Source organism: Antechinus flavipes, chromosome 3 (genome assembly GCF_016432865.1).
Source record: "Antechinus flavipes isolate AdamAnt ecotype Samford, QLD, Australia chromosome 3, AdamAnt_v2, whole genome shotgun sequence".
NCBI classification, from domain to species: domain Eukaryota; kingdom Metazoa; phylum Chordata; class Mammalia; order Dasyuromorphia; family Dasyuridae; genus Antechinus; species Antechinus flavipes.
Window position 1 is genome coordinate 418568244 of NC_067400.1, and position 17486 is coordinate 418585729.

The 17486-nt window shown below is 34.4% G+C and overlaps 1 protein-coding gene across 7 annotated transcripts in view; it reads right to left on the reverse strand.

The window, feature by feature from the left end:
- The window catches only part of RAPGEF4 (Rap guanine nucleotide exchange factor 4), a 329401-nt gene that overhangs the window by 279241 nt on the left and 32674 nt on the right, over positions 1-17486 (reverse strand). For all 7 annotated transcript variants that reach the window (XM_051991059.1, XM_051991058.1, XM_051991060.1 and 4 more), the window contains exon 2: positions 5361-5503. In XM_051991059.1, coding sequence (XP_051847019.1) covers positions 5361-5503 — 143 coding nt within the window. The remainder of the gene's footprint in view (positions 1-5360; positions 5504-17486) is intronic.

Here is a 17486-nt window from a genome sequence, read left to right on the forward strand (position 1 = left end):
TTCCTGAGTTTATCTTGGCAACTATATTTCCAGATATTTTATATTGTTTACAGTTATTTTTAGTGAAATATATCATATCTCTTCTTGCAGTAGTTTTTTTTTTTTTGATGATATATAGCAATTCTAATGATTTATACGGCTTTATTTGATATCCTACTACTTTGCTAAAATTTTGATTATTTCAGCTTTTAGTTGAATCTTTAGGATTTTCCAAGTATCCCATCATATTGTTTGCAAAAAAGACAGTTGTATTATCTGTCCATTGCCCATTCTGATTCCTTCAATTTCTTTTTCTTCACTTGTTGATATTGCTAATATTTCTAGTTAATGCTTACTGATGGTTTTAGGTCCTTCTTATCATTTTAAGAAAAAACCTATTTATGTTTAAATTTTCAGAGTTTTTTTAAATAGAAATATATTTTGTCAAAAGTTTTTTCTACATTTATTGATCTACTATGATTTTTGTCACTTTTACTTTATCAATTTATTATCAATAATCAATAAATTATTAATCACTTATTTTCCTTATGTTGAATTGTTTTAAATACCACTGGATCATTACATATAATCTTTGTGATATATTATTGTAGTCTCTTAGCTAAATATTCATCAGTGAAATTAGTTTATAATTTTCTTTCCTTTTTTTTTTGCTCATCCCATTTTAGGTATCAGCACCATATTTATTTCATAAAAGGAGTTTGGTAGGACACTTTTTTGACTATTATTACAAATAATGTATTTCATATGAGAATTAGTTAATCCTTAAATGTTTGGTAAAATTCACTTTTAAATCCACATAATCCTGAAGGTCTTTTTTTCCTAGAAAGTTTATTTATGACTTTTTCAATTTCTTTTTCTAAAACAATTTTACTTATTCTATTTCCTTTTTTGTCAATCTGGGCAATTTGTATTTTTGTAAGTATTCTTCGACTTCACTTAAATTGTTGTTTATTATCATATAATTGGGCAAAATAACTCCTAATAGTTGCTAATTTCATATTTCTTGGTGGTCTCTTCACCCTTTTTATTTTTGATTTGGTTTTCATCTTTCTTTTTGAAAATCACATTAACCAGTGATTTATCTGTTTCTTGGATTTTGTTCATAAAACCAATTCATATTTCATTTACTAATTTAATGGATTTTTACATTCAATTTTATTAATCTCACTTTTAATTTTTGGATTGTTAATTTACTGTTTAATTGGGGGTTCTTGTTCTTTTTATAGTTTTTTCCAATTGCATACATAATTCATTGATCTTCTCTTTCTCAATTTTAAAGATGAAAACATTTAGAGATGTAAATTTTTTTCTGATTATCACTTTTACTGCATCCTATAAGTTTCTATTTGTTGTCTCATTATTATCATTCTCTTTAATAAAATTATTTTTGTTTCTCTTGTTCTTTCAGAACAATCATTCTTTCAGATTATTATTTAGTTTTCAACTAATTTTAATCTATGTCTCCATAATCCTTTATTAAATATAATTTGATCACATTATGATCTGCAAAAGAATATTTCTGCTTTTCTGCATTTAAATATAATGTTTTTATATCCTAATACATGGTAATTTTTTGTAATGGTATTCAAAAAGGTATGTTCTTTTCTATTCCCATCCAGCTCTTTCCAAATGTTCATCATATCTAGCTTATCTAAGATTCTATTTATCTCTTTGACTTTTTATTTGTTGTTTTTTTTTTTCATTAGCTTTATGTAATTCTGAGAAGGGAAGTTTGAAGTCCCCCACTATTATAATTTTTCTATCTATTTTCATCTATAATTAACTTGCCTTTTCTTTAAAATTTTGGTTGCTCTAACATTTGGTGCACATATGTGTAGTATTGATTTTCCTTCATTATTTTTGATACCTTTCCACATAATATGGTTTCTTTGTTTACTTATTCCAATTAAACTTGTTTTAGCTTTAACTTTGTCTAAAATCATGATTGCTAGAGTTGCTTTTTTTTATCATCTGAAGCATAATAAATTCTACTAGAGCTCTTAACTTATACTCTATGTATGTCTCTGATTTTTAAATATGTTTCTTGTAAACAATAGATTGCTGGATTCTGTTTTTTTTAAATCATTCTCTTATCTGTTTCTGATTAATGTGTGAATTCATCACATTCAAATTCAAAAGTTAAAATTACTAGGCATGAATTTCCCTCCAACATATTTTCCCTCACTGTTTATATTTCTCTCTCTCTCTCTTTTTTATCCTATCTCTCCCCAAAAGTCTCACTTACTTCTAATCAGTGCCTCCATAATCCACACACCTTTTTAGGAGTGTCTTCCATATCCTTTACCCTTACCCTATTTCCCTGTAAGCAGAGTTTTATATCCTATTTCAGTCTTTTAATGCTAAATATTGTGTTATCTCAACTATAACTCCACAATACTTAAATTATCTCTTTCTAGTTGCTTCTAATAGTTTCTCCTTCAACTGAAATCTTTGAAATTTAGCTAGGTTTTTATGAGATTTTTAGTTTTAAGATCTCTTTCAGGCAATGATTGGTAGAATTTTTCAATTTCTCATTTACACTCTAGTTCTAAAATTTAGGGTATTTTTCCTTAATAATTTCTTGGAGTGTCGTGTTTACAAGTTTCTTTTTCAATCAAAAGTTTCAAGTAACCCAACAACTCTTATATCATCTCTTGTTGATCTGTTTCCCAAGTCAATTGTTTTTCTAATAAAATATTTCACTTTCTCTTCTATTTTTTCATTCTTTTGATTTTATTATTTTCTTTATGTCTTATGAAGTCTGTTAGCTTCCTCTTGCCTAATTGTAATTTCTAAAGAGTTATTTTCTTCCATAAGTTTTTGGATTTCTTTTTTCTATTGATTGACTTTCTTTTTATAACTTTCTTGATTTTCTTGTATTACTTTTATTCGTCTCCTAATTTTTCCTCAATCTCTATTATTTGATCTTCAAAGTCCTTTTTAAGCTCTTCCAAGAATTGGGGGAGAGAGGGAAAAGGATTGTGACTATTTTGCTTTGAAGCTTTACAAGTAGCTGTTTTTATTTTATTATCTTCTTTTGAATTTGAATCTTGATCTTTTCTAACATCATAATAACTATGGTCAAGTTCTTTTTCTGCTACTTACTCATTTTTTTCAATCAGCCTAATTTCTTGGCTGTAAATATATGTAACTCTATTCCTGAGGTGTGGAGAATGTCTCAGACTTCAAATTTTTTTGTGTGCTGTTGTTTTCTGAACTCTATTTGGTGATCTTTGACTTTTGTGTTCTTCCAGTGTATGATCACTTCTCCTCCAACTATTCTCTGCCCTGAGCCTTAACCAAGACCACCCGTACTTCTATCACCATCAACATTCTTGCTCCCTTCAGATCCTCTGGCAGTGGCAAATGTGAGCTCACTTCTCTGCTCTGTAACTGAAACCAGGGACTCTACCCTCCTGCAGTGACCACAATCAGCAGAGTCCTGTCCTTCTGCTATTGCACTCACCAGTGTACTTGCGCCTCACCCAAGTCACAGCTTGGGACTACATCTGGTAAATGTACCTGGGTCTTACCCTGCAGAGGGGCCCCCTTCCTTCTTGGAGTCTGTGGAATGAAAGTTTCCCAAAGCTAAGGCTGCCCCTATTCAGCTGCCCTCAGGGTTTGCCAGTTGTTGACTTTGGCATATTGACTTTCAATATTAATAAGTTGCTCTGGCCAGATCACCACCTCAGGATGTTGTAACTTTTTTTATATCCTTCCAAGTTATCTTAAATTGGACAATTGCTTTTCTCCAATTTTTAGTTATTTCTGCTGTTCTAAAATTCACTTTGAGACTTATTTTATAAAATTTGGGGGGAGGAAAAATTTTAAAGAGCTGGATAACTTCCTACTTCATTCCATCATCTTCTTCAAAAAAAGAAAGAAAAGAAAGAAAAGAAAGAAAGAAAGGAAGGAAGGAAGGAAGGGAGGGAGGGAGGGAGGGAGGAAAGGAGGGAGGGAGGAAGGGAGGGAGGAAGAAAGAAAAGAAAAGAAAAGAAGAGAAAAGAAAAGAAGAGAAGAGAAGAGAAGAGAAGAGAAGAGAAGAGAAGAGAAGAGAAAAGAAAAGAAGAGAAAAGAAAAGAAAAGAAAAGAAAGCTTACATGGATACCCTGATGATTGTAGGCTACAGATGTCATAGATAAAGGCAAATATATATTATTTGAGGAATGTTATACCTTTGCCTTATATTAGCAAAGAGTCAAAAAGGTGCTTTTTTTTTTTTTAGCTTTAATCATTAGACTCAATGCTCCATGAGATAAGTAGATATAGAATTTATTAAGTTTTTACATTGTAACAGGCACTGTGTTAATGTGCTAATTACTTATGCAAATAGAGGAGAGTAGTATTAGAGATAATACAAAGTAGTAGATAATTCTAAAGCCATTTGTATTTAGCATTCAGCAATATTTTTATTTTGTTGTTGTTCAGTCATTTCAGTCATGGCTAACATTTTGTGACCCCATTTGGTGTTTTTATGGCAAAGGTACTGGAGTGGTTTGCCATTTCCTTCTCCAGCTCATTTTATGTGATTAAGTAAGATAAGGAACTGAGGCAAACAGGATGGAGTAACTTGTCCAAAATCACACAGTTAGTAAATGTCTCAGGCCAGACTGAAACTCAGGAAGATTAGTCTTCCTGATATCAGGCCCAGCACTCTATCTACTATACCACCTAGTTGCCTTTATTTTTATATTTATATTTTAATATAGATATTTCCAGGTTTTATAATACTTCACATGAAAACACTGAAGCTACCTTGTTATTTTGCCTAGCTCTCCCTTAAATTTTTCTTCACTGAGAGTGAATAACACATTAATTGAAATTAATTGAAAGCACTGACTTAATTAAGCTGCCTCTTTTTTCTAGGTCATTTTATCTTTTGCTGGCTCACTCCTTTTTTGGGTTGGGAGAATAACTATATGTGTGGATTTAAAAATATGTCTGAACATATGTCTTCCCTACCAGCTACCCCCTAATCTGAAAGCAAAAGTCAACAGAAAAAAAATCATTCTTATTAACAAATGAGATTCCCAAAGCAAATATTTAAAAAATGCCAAAATATTAATCAAAATACCCACAGTAGATGGGGATATTGACCAAGGAGTTCAAAATTCAGTGTCACCTAACTTCATCCTCAATATTAAATTTAAATACTTAAGACTGAACCATAAGCTACAAGTTACCTGAAGATAAAACAAGTTTGATTGGAATTATTGATGCACCTAACATTCTATCTAGATACAACACCTCAGAAAAGAACATTTGGGTTTACTCAATTTGTTATTTATGCCCAAAGGACAATCTCAACTCAAGATAAAAACAATGGAAGCTAAATATTCCACTGAAGTTAAATTTCTTACATGTTATTCCTTTTTCCAGATTCTCATAATAACCACACAAACAGATCTGATGAAGAAGATTTGGGTGAAATTTTTCAAAAGCTTTAACTTCTTTAAGTCGTGTGAAAATAATATCCACATCTTCACTGGATCGTTCCAAAGGCCTGAAAAAAAAAGGCATACCAGTTTCAGGAAGTATATAATCCTATAAAATAGCCAATAGCTAGTGCATCATTTACCCTCTCCCACCAAGTTCTTAAAGTTCTTATTGGGATATTGACAATAAAATGATTTAACCATTGTCCAATATAACTACAAGTTACCATAATACAGCAACATCTGAAATAGATATTAGTGTGAGTTCAGCATACTTAAGAAGAGTCCAAGCAAATGAATTTACAAGCAGGATATAACAAAAATATAGCAAGAATAATAATGATACTTTAATTTGTATCCATTAACAAAAGAAAAAAGAAATTTATATAATAACTTTTATATTGAAGAAGAATAGCAAGATGTACACAGTAGATTTAGTTTCATGTGCAACCATCTTTTTTTTTAATTATTTTTTTAATTTAAATTTTATTTTATTTAATAATAACTTTGTATTGACAGAATCCATGCCAGGGTAATTTTTTTACAACATTATCCCTTGCACTCGCTTATGTTTCGATTTTTTCCCCTCCCTCCCCCCACCCTCCCCAAGATGGCAAGCAGTCTTATATATGTTAAATATATTGCAGTATATCCTAGATATAATACATATTTGCAGAACCAAACAGTTCTCCTGTTGCACAGGGAGAATTGGATTCAGAAGGTACAAATAACTCGGGAAGAAAATCAAAAATGCAAATAGTTCACATTCGTTTCCCAGTGTTCCTTCTTTGGGTGTAGCTGTTTCTGTCCATCATTTATCCATTGAAACTCAGTTAGGTCTCTTTGTCATAGAAATCCACTTCCATCAAAATATGTCCTCATACAATATCGTTGTCGAAGTGTATAATGATCTCCTGGTTCTGCTCATCTCACTTAGCATCAGTTCATGTAGGTCTCTCCAAGCCTCTCTATATTCATCCCGCTGGTCATTTCTTACAGAACAATAATATTCCATAACATTCATATACCACAATTTACCCAGCCATTCTCCAATTGATGGGCATCCATTCATTTTCCAGTTTCTAGCCACTACAAACAGGGCTGCTACAAACATTTTGGCACATACAGGTCCCTTTCCCTTCTTTAGTATCTCTTTGGGGTATAAGCCCAATAGAAACACTGCTGGATCAAAGGGTATGCACAGTTTGATAACTTTTTGGGCATAATTCCAGATTGCTCTCCAGAATGGTTGGATTCGTTCACAACTCCACCAACAATGCATCAGTGTCCCCGTTTTCCCGCATCCCCTCCAACATTCATCATTATTTTTTCCTGTCATCTTAACCAATCTGACAGGTATGTAGTGATATCTCAGAGTTGTCTTAATTTGCATTTCTCTGATCAATAGTGATTTGGAACACTCTTTCATGTGAGTGGTAATAGTTTCAATTTCATCATCTGAAAATTGTCTGTTCATATCCTTTGACCATTTATCAATTGGAGAATGGCTTGATTTTTTATAAATTTGAGTCAGTTCTCTATATATTTTGGAAATGAGGCCTTTATCAGAACCTTTAATTGTAAAGATGTTTTTCCAGTTTGTTGCTTCCCTACTAATCTTGTTTGCATTCGTTCTGTTTGTACAAAGGCTTTTTAATTTGATATAATCAAATTTTTCTATTTTGTGATCAGTAATGGTCTCTAGTTCATCTTTGGTCACAAATTTCTTTCTCCTCCACAAGTCTGAGACAACCATCTTTTTATTATACAGTGCTACAGAAACCTTCGTTTTATTCCACAAGTTAAATATAATATCCATTAACATTATTTGCAAACTGTAATACTTGGATTTATTTAATAGAAATACATAATTAAATGGAAGAACATGCTGTGTATGTCTACTTGACAGTTATTAATGCTTAGGAGAAACTAAGCTGTTCAGGATATCAAGGCCCAGAACATGTAGTCATGTGGGCATTTACTTGAATTGATGGCATAGTACTTAGAAGGTATTAAAATTGCCTCTGGAGGACCCACTTTGTCAACATTTCTCCCCTGGTCCTTAAATACTGGGACATAATTATAAATGAGCAGAAGTTCAGGGTCTTCCTTTATTTTAAGTTCAGCATGGCAAGTCAACTGGAATTTAATGAGTACCTATAATATGCCTGGCACTCTGATAAGCCCCGAGGACACAAGGAAATGAAATAATGCAGACCCTGCTTTCAAGGACCTCACAGTTTAAAGAGAAAGACAACATATAAATAACTATGTACATACAAAATATATTCAGACTAGCCAAGTGTAGTCTCAGAAAAAAGATACTAAGATTTAAAAAGTCAGGAAAAGACTTGTAGAAGAAGATGGCACTTTAATTGAGACTTGTAGGAATGTAGGAAAGTTTTGGGGGTAGATAATGGAGAAGAAAAGATTTCCAGGCATGAAAAACAGCTAGTGCAAATGCCCAGAATTAGGATTTGGAGCATCACATACAATGAACAGCCAGGAGGCCTATGTCACTAGGTTGCAAAGTATGTGGAGGGGAATAAGATATAGAGAATGGAAAGGTAGGAAAGCATCAAGTTTTTAAGGGTTTTAAGAGCCAAAGAGAGAACTTTATATTTAATCCTGGAGGCAAGAATTGCATAAGAGGTCATTATGAATAAGCTTAATGAGTCTTGACCTAGAAATCTTGAGAATTTTATTTTGTAGGAGAGAGTCAGCCACAGCTTTATTAGATTAAGGGAATCATTTAAAGGTTATGTTGGTCTCTAGTGCATGAAGTCAGACATATTAACATTTTGAAAAGATATAATTATAAGTACATGCCAAAGTATGTCATTTGGAACCAAAAGCAACAGAAGTATCTGCCAATATAGTCTGGGACAGGGGTCCTCAAACTATGGCCTGTGGACCATAGGCAGCAGTTGAGGATGATTATCCCCCTCACCCAGGGCTATGAAGTTTCTTATTTAAAGGCCCACAAAACAAAGTTTTTGTTTTTACTATAGTCCAGCTCTCCAACAGTCTGAGGGACAGTGAACTGGCCCCCTATTTAAAAAGTTTAAGGATCCCTGGTCTAGGACATTTGAGAAGGACATTCTGCATACTATAATGTGTATTCAAGATCCAGTCTTGAAGTCAGGATTATTTATATTTAATTCCTGGTTCTGACACATGAGCATTATCACTTTGGGCAAATCCTTAACTTTTCAGTATTCCAGGCAATTTTTTTAAACTATAAATTATTGATAATAATATATACTGACACAGGGAATTCCCCACACTAATGAAACCATGGGTATAGACCAAAAATTAAAAAGATATACTTCTAAGTTGTCATTTTGTTTTAATTCCTTGTTACAGATGAATTTGCCACCAACTTTCTATATTCAATCTGAGAAGTATTGGTGTAGTGAGTAGATAAAAGACACATTAGTGTGCTGGACTTGGACTCAGGATAAAGTGGGTTTCAATGCTGATTCTGATCCTTATTAGCTGTGTAGTTTTAGATAAGATATACAATGTCTCTAAGACTTACTTATACAAAAATTCTTGTTCATTATGAGTGTTCAAACAATGAGGAAATCACAGGTCCTACATTTTGATACAACATTCTCAAAGTGATGATAAACTCTTGATTACAGCCATCAAGAAATATGTATATCTAGATGGCAATTGGTATTTTTCTCCGTTTTTAACTGTTATATACCATTGTTTAATTTAATCCTTGTTCTCCCTTTCAAGTTAAATAACTAATGACAACTTATTTTTTACCCTTTTTATATATAATTTAAGATATACAATGAGGTTACAGCTATAGGGCTTTAAGCATCAAGATAGTTTGGCTTCTAAGAGCTAGGAGGTAGCTTCTTTACTCTCTCTATCTCACGAAATCTTTAACTGCTTATGTAGAGCTCACAAAGGAGCTGCCTCCTAAGCTCTCCCAAATAACTCTCTAAATGTTTCCTTGGATTCCTTCAGTCTTTCTTGTCTCAAAGGAAAAGAAGAAAGGGAAACTTTTCCTAGTTTAATTTCACTTGAACACTGCTATTTTCACTCGTCTTATAAGTACTGTAGAACTTCTTAAGTGTTTTACTTTTTACTTCAGCTTAGACTAATATTCAATTCACTTTTTAAACAAAATATAAATTTTAGGCAAGGTTACAAAATGATTTCTTCAAAACTGGTTATTCTTATGTCATACCTTCAATTCAAATCCTATCTCATTGATGAAATCTCTTTTGTCACTGATCTTTATCCTCACCAAAATTCAATAGTATTGGGTCAAATGATTGTCCATTATGGTATGTTCATTTTAATAATAGAATACAAAGAATATAACAGAATAGAGAGTTGGATGGAAATAAAAAAAAAACTGGAGAGTCTGAAGAGTCAGGAGTTCAGTTTTAAAAGGAATATCTCTTCCTGGTTCTACCATAGAAAGACAATGTATTCCTTCTTCCACACAACAGTCCTTCAAATACTTGAATAAAGCCATTTTATCCCCACAGAGCCCACTCTTCTCTGGGCTAAACATATCCATTTACTTCCTCATATGGCATGGACTCAAAAGTCCTTCTCCATTCTGCTTGCCATTCTCTGGACATTTTAGATTATTATAATGTCAGAAATTTGGTGTTGAAAGGTATCTTAGAAGCTACAAAACCCAAACCTCTAATTTTGTGACCAGTCACAAAGTTAGTAAATACTTGAGGCAGAATTTGAATGTGGATCTTCCTGATTCCAAGGCCAGCACTTGTATCCACTGCATCATTCCCCACCTGGTCATACTCCTGACTTTTATCATGTTCTTTGGAATCTCAGTTCTACAACACTGCATCAAATATAAAACTCATACTTTCTCAGTAACACCTTCCCTTCCCCCTCTCCCTCCTACCCTGATCTCCTGGGAAAGGGGCTTCCTGTCTCTGATTGGAGATGTTGGAGGATAGACAATGGAGAGTCCCTCCCAGATCCTCTATTTAAGGAGGGCATTTAAGTATTCTTTCCCACTTAGATTTCTCTCTAGAATTTCAACATCTTGCATTCACATGTCCTCAGTTGTTAGAATCCTTACAAGGTGTTAAGTTACTGGAATTGATAGAAACAATGCTAATGTTTACACCTTTGAGAATTCACACACTAGCTCACACATTAATTCACAAGTTTGAGAGATTTCAGGATTCAGTATGAGATTCACAAGTTTACACCTTCCACAATCCCACTCTTTCAAAGGAGGAGTCAACCTTTCGGTTCACACCTTTAAGAGATCACATACAAGAAGCTCTTAGAGCTTCAGTCAGGAGACTTGAAGAGTTTGAGAAGTGAGAAGTCAGTTGAGGAGATTGAGAAGCTAGAGACTGCAGTGGGGGCAGAACTGGGGTTTTGGAAGAAGAGAGGCTGAAGCTGGCATCTGGCAGAGGCAAAAGACTAGCAACAAGAACTATCGGGACCAAGGAAAGCTTACCGGGCCATTTTGGAAGAGACAATAAAGAACTACTTTAACAGCTGACTGAATCTGAGGTGATTATTGATCTGAACGGAAACCTCCCCAAGAAACCTGCTCCCAGAGAACCATTATATTTTAGAAAAGAAAAAGAACACCACACTCAGTATCTCCCTCCTCTGAGGGCTCCTCCTTTCCTCTGCACTTTCTTGGACTTCAGACTTTATTATATGCCTTTTCTTCCTCTCTCACTTAATTTCCCTTGTCTGTTAATTCTTAGCTTCTTTTTATATGTGCTCTCTATTAGATTGTGAGCTTCACAGGGGCAGGAATTGTCTTTTGCCTTTCTTTGTATCGCCAGTGTTTAGAACAGTGTTTGACATATAGTGGATGCTTAAGAAATGTTTCTGACTGACTGACTTAGCTGCTTAAAAGCAAGTGGGGACTAATGTCCTTCTATAACTGTGGAGCCCAGAACCAAACACAATACTCCACTAAAGGTTTAACAGACACAAAGTACACTGAAACTACCACTTTGTTGTATTCCTGAAGGCTGTATACTGCAGCCCAAGACTGTGTTACTTGGTGAACTATTATAATATTTCTTTAGTCTGATTTTCTTCAGTCAAGGAAATTAATTCAATATCAAAATTAGATGAACGCTAAAGTCTCTAAAAATCTGACAAAGTCTCTAAAAACCTGGCACTATATAATCTTGAAAGAGCCTTTTGATCACTTTCGCAAACCTTAATTTATTCCTCCTTAAAGTGAGGAGCTTTAGACTATGTGATTTGCAGGGTGAGGGGGGAGGGTCATTTCCAACTCTGATGGTCACATAAAAGGGAATGGCCAAGAATCTGCAAAAATCCAGTGTATATATGGAAGTGCAAAGAATAGTTTGTCTTTTTATAAATATAAGTTTTACTTAATATGAAGGTCCTTCAACCCTTTGATTGGGGTTCTGAAAGGTTACAAGAGGAAGTAAGAAAGATTAGCTAACTACATTATCTGACATAATGTGAAATAAAAAGATTGTGAGTCAGAGAACCTAGATGCAAATTCTTGTAAGGCATATACAGGATGATATTTGGAGGGCCTTGAATAAATCATAGAACTCTAATTGCCCTGACTTTCCATAACTTCAAAAGGCCTTTCCAGCTCTTAATCTATAGCAATATGGATTTTTTCAAACTTAAAAAAATTGTCAAAGGACATATCTGCTTAAAAACAAAGAGTTCTCAAATAAGGACCATTTTAAGGAAGATTTATGGGTGGGTTTATGTGTTTTCCCCCTCAATTAACAACAATCACTTTAAATGTCAAATATTTAATGTGCTATATATTGAATCTATACAGTTATGTAGCATTTTTTTGCTTTTCAAAAAACCGTGACCTCAGTTGTATAATTTTATCCTTGCAAGAACTTTATTCCTTAGTCTAGCTATGATTAAACTCATTTAACAAATGAATAAATGGCAATAGCATGTAAGAGACCAAGAAGTTTTATATAGTTAGTAGACTATTAGACTTAAAGTCAAAACTGTTTCTGACACTATCTTTGTGACAACAGACAATACAATTAATCAATATGTGCTTTAGGCAAGTCAAAGAATTTTCAACTAGGTTTCATATATAACATATGGTTGTGATCTTTGTGAATTGGTGAAATAAATTCACATACCAACACATCACAACATCTTCTCTGTGGACATAGACAGATTAGGAAAGTAACAATAATTGTAGATATGTAACCTTCTAGACTATGGATTCATAGTTTCTAGAATAGGGATTCACAGTTACAATCCTTTTTTTCTATTCTTCAATATATATGGTAGTGCTCATTTTATTTAGTATTTGCAAAGATGGGAATAAAAAATTAAAATTTGAAAAAACCTTATAAAGTCAGAATTGTTCCTATAGATCATGCTATTATTTTAACAAGAATCTATCATCTTCCATTCTTCCTAAAACAAAATCATGCCAATAAAATAGCCAATGATTTGAGTTCAAAAAGAAAATGCTTAAGAAAAATTTGTTATTTCAGCCAAACTGGAAAATGAACGTTCTACCAACAGCTTTGAGTTGTGGGAGATTAATATAAGAATTAAGAATTAATGCATATGAAATCTCATCAATGCAAATATTCCATTCACTGATGCAGATGATAAATAATTCATGTCTCCCAGTTCTATGTCACTCTTGCCTGTGTCCTCCCCTAAGTCCATCATGGGATGTCTAATCAACATTTTGAAGACCTTCTCATTCTCTTGACAATGGGAAAATATCTATGGTATATGATGAATATCAATTGATTATCCTTCACTCATACAGTGTGACCAGTTTACTTTTTTATCATACATTTATTTGATGGAATCTTTTAAATAACTTCTTTGACATAATTCTTTGTGATCTCTGGAAATTGCTGAGGCTTGATATGCTTCTCTCCAGCGTCCTCTAAATTTTCTCTACTTGATTTCTTTAGATTTCATATTGTTTTATAACTCACAAACATATAACATGGAATATACAATATATAATAAAATACACAATACTGGAAGAATATTGTTATGAAAAAGATGGACCTCTGTTTCAAGGGGGATCTTGGAAATCACGAAAAAGAAATTTGTAATTTTCCAAAGGCAATCCAGCCTACTATCCTCATCTTTGATTCTGGACCAAGTTCATTGTCCATTTGCAGTGTCTGTTTGAGAAACAGACCACATAGTTGGAATAAAAGAAGGGAAAGACAGAAAGAATAATAGAAAGAGAAAGCTTGTTTTTTAACTTATGTCATTTTATTCTTAAGTCCTATTCATACAAGTGTGAAAAGTTCCAATGATAAAATGATCAGTCAACCAATAAGTGCTTATTGAGTTCCCACTATTTACCAGGCTAAGTACTAAGGATACAAATAAAGAAGAGTTTTATTTCTGTCTTCCTGTCAGTTGCAAGATTAAAAAAAATGTGACCTAGCATAACCTGACTTAATAAGATAAAGATCATACAAACATAAGATGTAGAGTGGAAAGAAGACTAGAAGGCAATTATAATATAAAAAATTGTTATGTATAGCAGGTTTAATATAACCATATACTTAGGGACAATGTATCTGACCAAGGACTCCACATCATATAAAGTAATGATGTGACAAATGATATATCACAGAAGTCAGGATATTGTAACCCCCTCTTTCATAATTGCCTAAAATTAAACCAGCAGTTAAGAGCTTACCATGCTCCAAGAACTGTGCTAGAGATACAAAGAAAGGAAAAAATAGACACTGGCATCAACTAGCTCACATTCTAATGAGGAGACAACATGCAAATAACTATGCACAAACAACATGTATACCAGACAAATTAGACTCAATTTAAAAGGGAAGACACTAGAGTTAGGGACTGGGACAGGTTTTTTACAGAAGGTTTAGCTTATAGAACTTTAGCAGAGAATTAAAGAAATCCAAGGAAACAATGGAGATGAAGAGGCAGAACATTCCAGGCATGGGGTACAGCCAGTGAAAATACCCCATTAGAAGATGGAGTGTCTTTGCAAGGAACAGCAAGAACAATGTTACTGGCTCTTAGATTACATGAGAAAGGGAGAGAGGGAGAAGCGCAGTGAAGAGAGGGAATAAGATATAAGAAGATTGAAAAGATAAAAGGAAAAGACAGGTTACAAAGGGCTTTACAAGGCAAATGGAGGATTTTCTATCTGAACCTGAAATAAAGGGAGCCCCTGGAGCAAGGGAGGATACAGTCAAACCAGCATTTTGGGGAGACCAATTTGAAAACTAAGTGGAGGATTCAATTCACTTTTCTTCGGCTTCCCTGACTAGTTTCGATTCCATGGAACTAGATGCCTCTTCCACAAAAAGCTCTTCACTTTTAAATTCACCACCAGACTGCTAACACAAGCCTTGATCCACACCTGCTCTGCTTGAAGGTCTGAAAGGTGGACTACCAAACTCCTCCCAATGCCTTCCTCTGCCAAGGGCAGAAGTTAGACTTACATCATTCCACTCTGTATCTGTTGCCTGCTTTGTTCATCACCAGGAAACAAGATGTCCTAGATTCAAGGTAACCCTGATCTCTCATTTCCCCACTTTCCACAGCTTCCTTCTCTGTCTTGTCTCCCCCTTTAGAATGCAAGATCCTTGAGGGCCAGGACTGTCTTTTTTTTATTAATCATATTCTTATTACTGAACCTAGTGCCTGGCATATAGCAGGTATTTAATAAAGATTTATTGGATTAGATTAGATTTACTAGAGGGAAGAGAAATTTGAGGTAGGGAAATCAACCAGCAGGGTATTGCCATAGTTTAGGTATGAAAAGGTGAGGACCTGCACAAGGATGGCAGCAGTGGCAGAAGAATGAAAGGGGTATATGCAGGAATACAAAAGTAGCAATGACACATTTTGACAACTGATTGAATATGGTGGAGGATGGAGAGATGACAGAGAATGAGGAATTACACCTAGGTTGTGAACCTGACTAGGGGAGTGAGGATACCCGTTAGTAATTGGAAAATTTGAAAGTGGGGAAGTTTTAGATAAAAAGATAATAAATTCAGTTTGGGACATAATGAGCTTCTACAAGACATCCAGATAGAGATGTCCAACCAGCAGTTAGAGATAGGAACCTGCAGCTGAGGGAAGAAGTTAGAGCTGGACAAATAGATCTAGGGATCATCTGCATCAGAGGGTCTATGAAATACATGGAAGCTGATGTGATCACCAAGTGAAATAGTATAAAAGGAGAAGAAAAGAAGGCCCAGGACAGAGCCTCAAGTGACCTGAATGAAGATCTAGCAATGGAGACTAAGAAGGAGCAATCAGAAAGGCTGGAGGAGAAAACTGTCATGAAGACCCAGGGAGAAGAGAGTATCAAAGAGAAAAGGGTGATCAAAGGCTACAGACAGGTCAAAGAGAATTAAGAAAAGATCATTAGAATTGTAATTAAGAAATCATTGGTAACTTTAGAGAGAGTAGTTTCAGTAGAATGATAAGGCCAAAAGCAGACTGCAAAGAGTTAAAAAGAGAGTGGGAGAAGAGGAAATAGAGATATCAATTGCAGATCACCTTCTTCACAGAGTTGTCCAAAAAACAGAGAAGAGATAGAATAGCTAGCAGGGATAAAAACAATAAATATGGGGAGGGGTTAGAATGGGGAAGACATGGACATATTTGAAGCCTGTAGAAAAATCTCTAGTAAACAGGAAGATATTGAAGATAAGTGAAAGAGGGGGATGATAGAGGGGACAATTATCCAATAAAGGTGGAATAGATTAGAATCACTTGTCCGTACAGAGGAGTTTCCCTTACTGTGAAGGACATAGAAGGCCAATGAAAATCAGTCTTCAGAAAGATGATGGTACCTGATCTATCCACCTTAGTTCACCAGCAGATCCCTCAGATCTCCAAAAGTCAAATCCTTGTGGGAGAATAGATCTATAATACACAAGAACAAAAGTGCTTGAACTTTGTTTACTCTGAGGGAAATAGGAAACTACTGAAAGTCAGCAAAGAATGGCCTTACCAGGTCTATCTACAAATTATTCTGGTGTAAATGATAGATTGAATGGGGGAAAGAATAGAGAGGTAGGAATGCTTATTCAGTATATTAAGAGGCCATGATAATAAGTTAGGCTGAAGTTAATAAGGACTTTTGCTGGGATGGTGGCCTGAAAGGTTACATTTGTTCTGATCTTGAAGATATCTCCTTTTGCTACAGAGATTCTTAATCTGAGTCCACAGCCTATGGATAGATTTCACAGAGTCTATGGATTTGGATGGGAAAAAATACACCATCTTTATTTTCCCCTAACTTTTGGTTTTCTTTGCAATTCTATATGTTTTACTTTATATGTTTAAAAATATCACTCCATGAGGAATCTGTACTTTATCAGACTGATAAAAAATTCTTGAAATGGAAAAAAAGGTTAAGAATACTTGCATATACATTGTGAGCATTCCCAATAATATCTCATTTTGGATCACATCTCTTTTGTATGGATTGTGGAAAATTGGCTTCATCTTGGGGGCTTGTTTCCCCACAGGAAAAAAGTGATAAAGTTTAAGCTATTGTAGATCTAGCCTCTCACATGGAGCTGATTTTAGGAAAACTGACAGATCTGATGAAGGACTAAAGTAAACACTAACTAGAGAGTGGAAATGAAAGAGCTCGGCAAAAGAAAAACCAGAATTAAGAGAGGACACCAGAGAACTGGATGGAAGCCACAGGGAAGCCCAGCCTGCTCATCCATGCTCATTTTCTCAGGGAAGTTCTTGGCCCCAGAGAGGGAGAAGCCATGAAGGAATTTCAGGATGAGTTAACGCTCAGTGGAATGATACCTGGACTATTGGAAAGAAGCAGAGGAGTTCCATTTGGGTTTATGAATTTCAAGTAGAAGAGAAACAATAGAAGCATTCAAAGCTGAAAGAAGAAGAAGAACCATAATATAGAGAAGCAAACCTGAAATTTGCCTTCCATGTAGATTATGGGTACCATGCATGGTCACTGGGCAGGGAGTCATCCCTCAATCTAATATACCTTCCTCCCAGGTGACACTCAAGGCAAAGTGATGCTATAAATATGAAGTATTA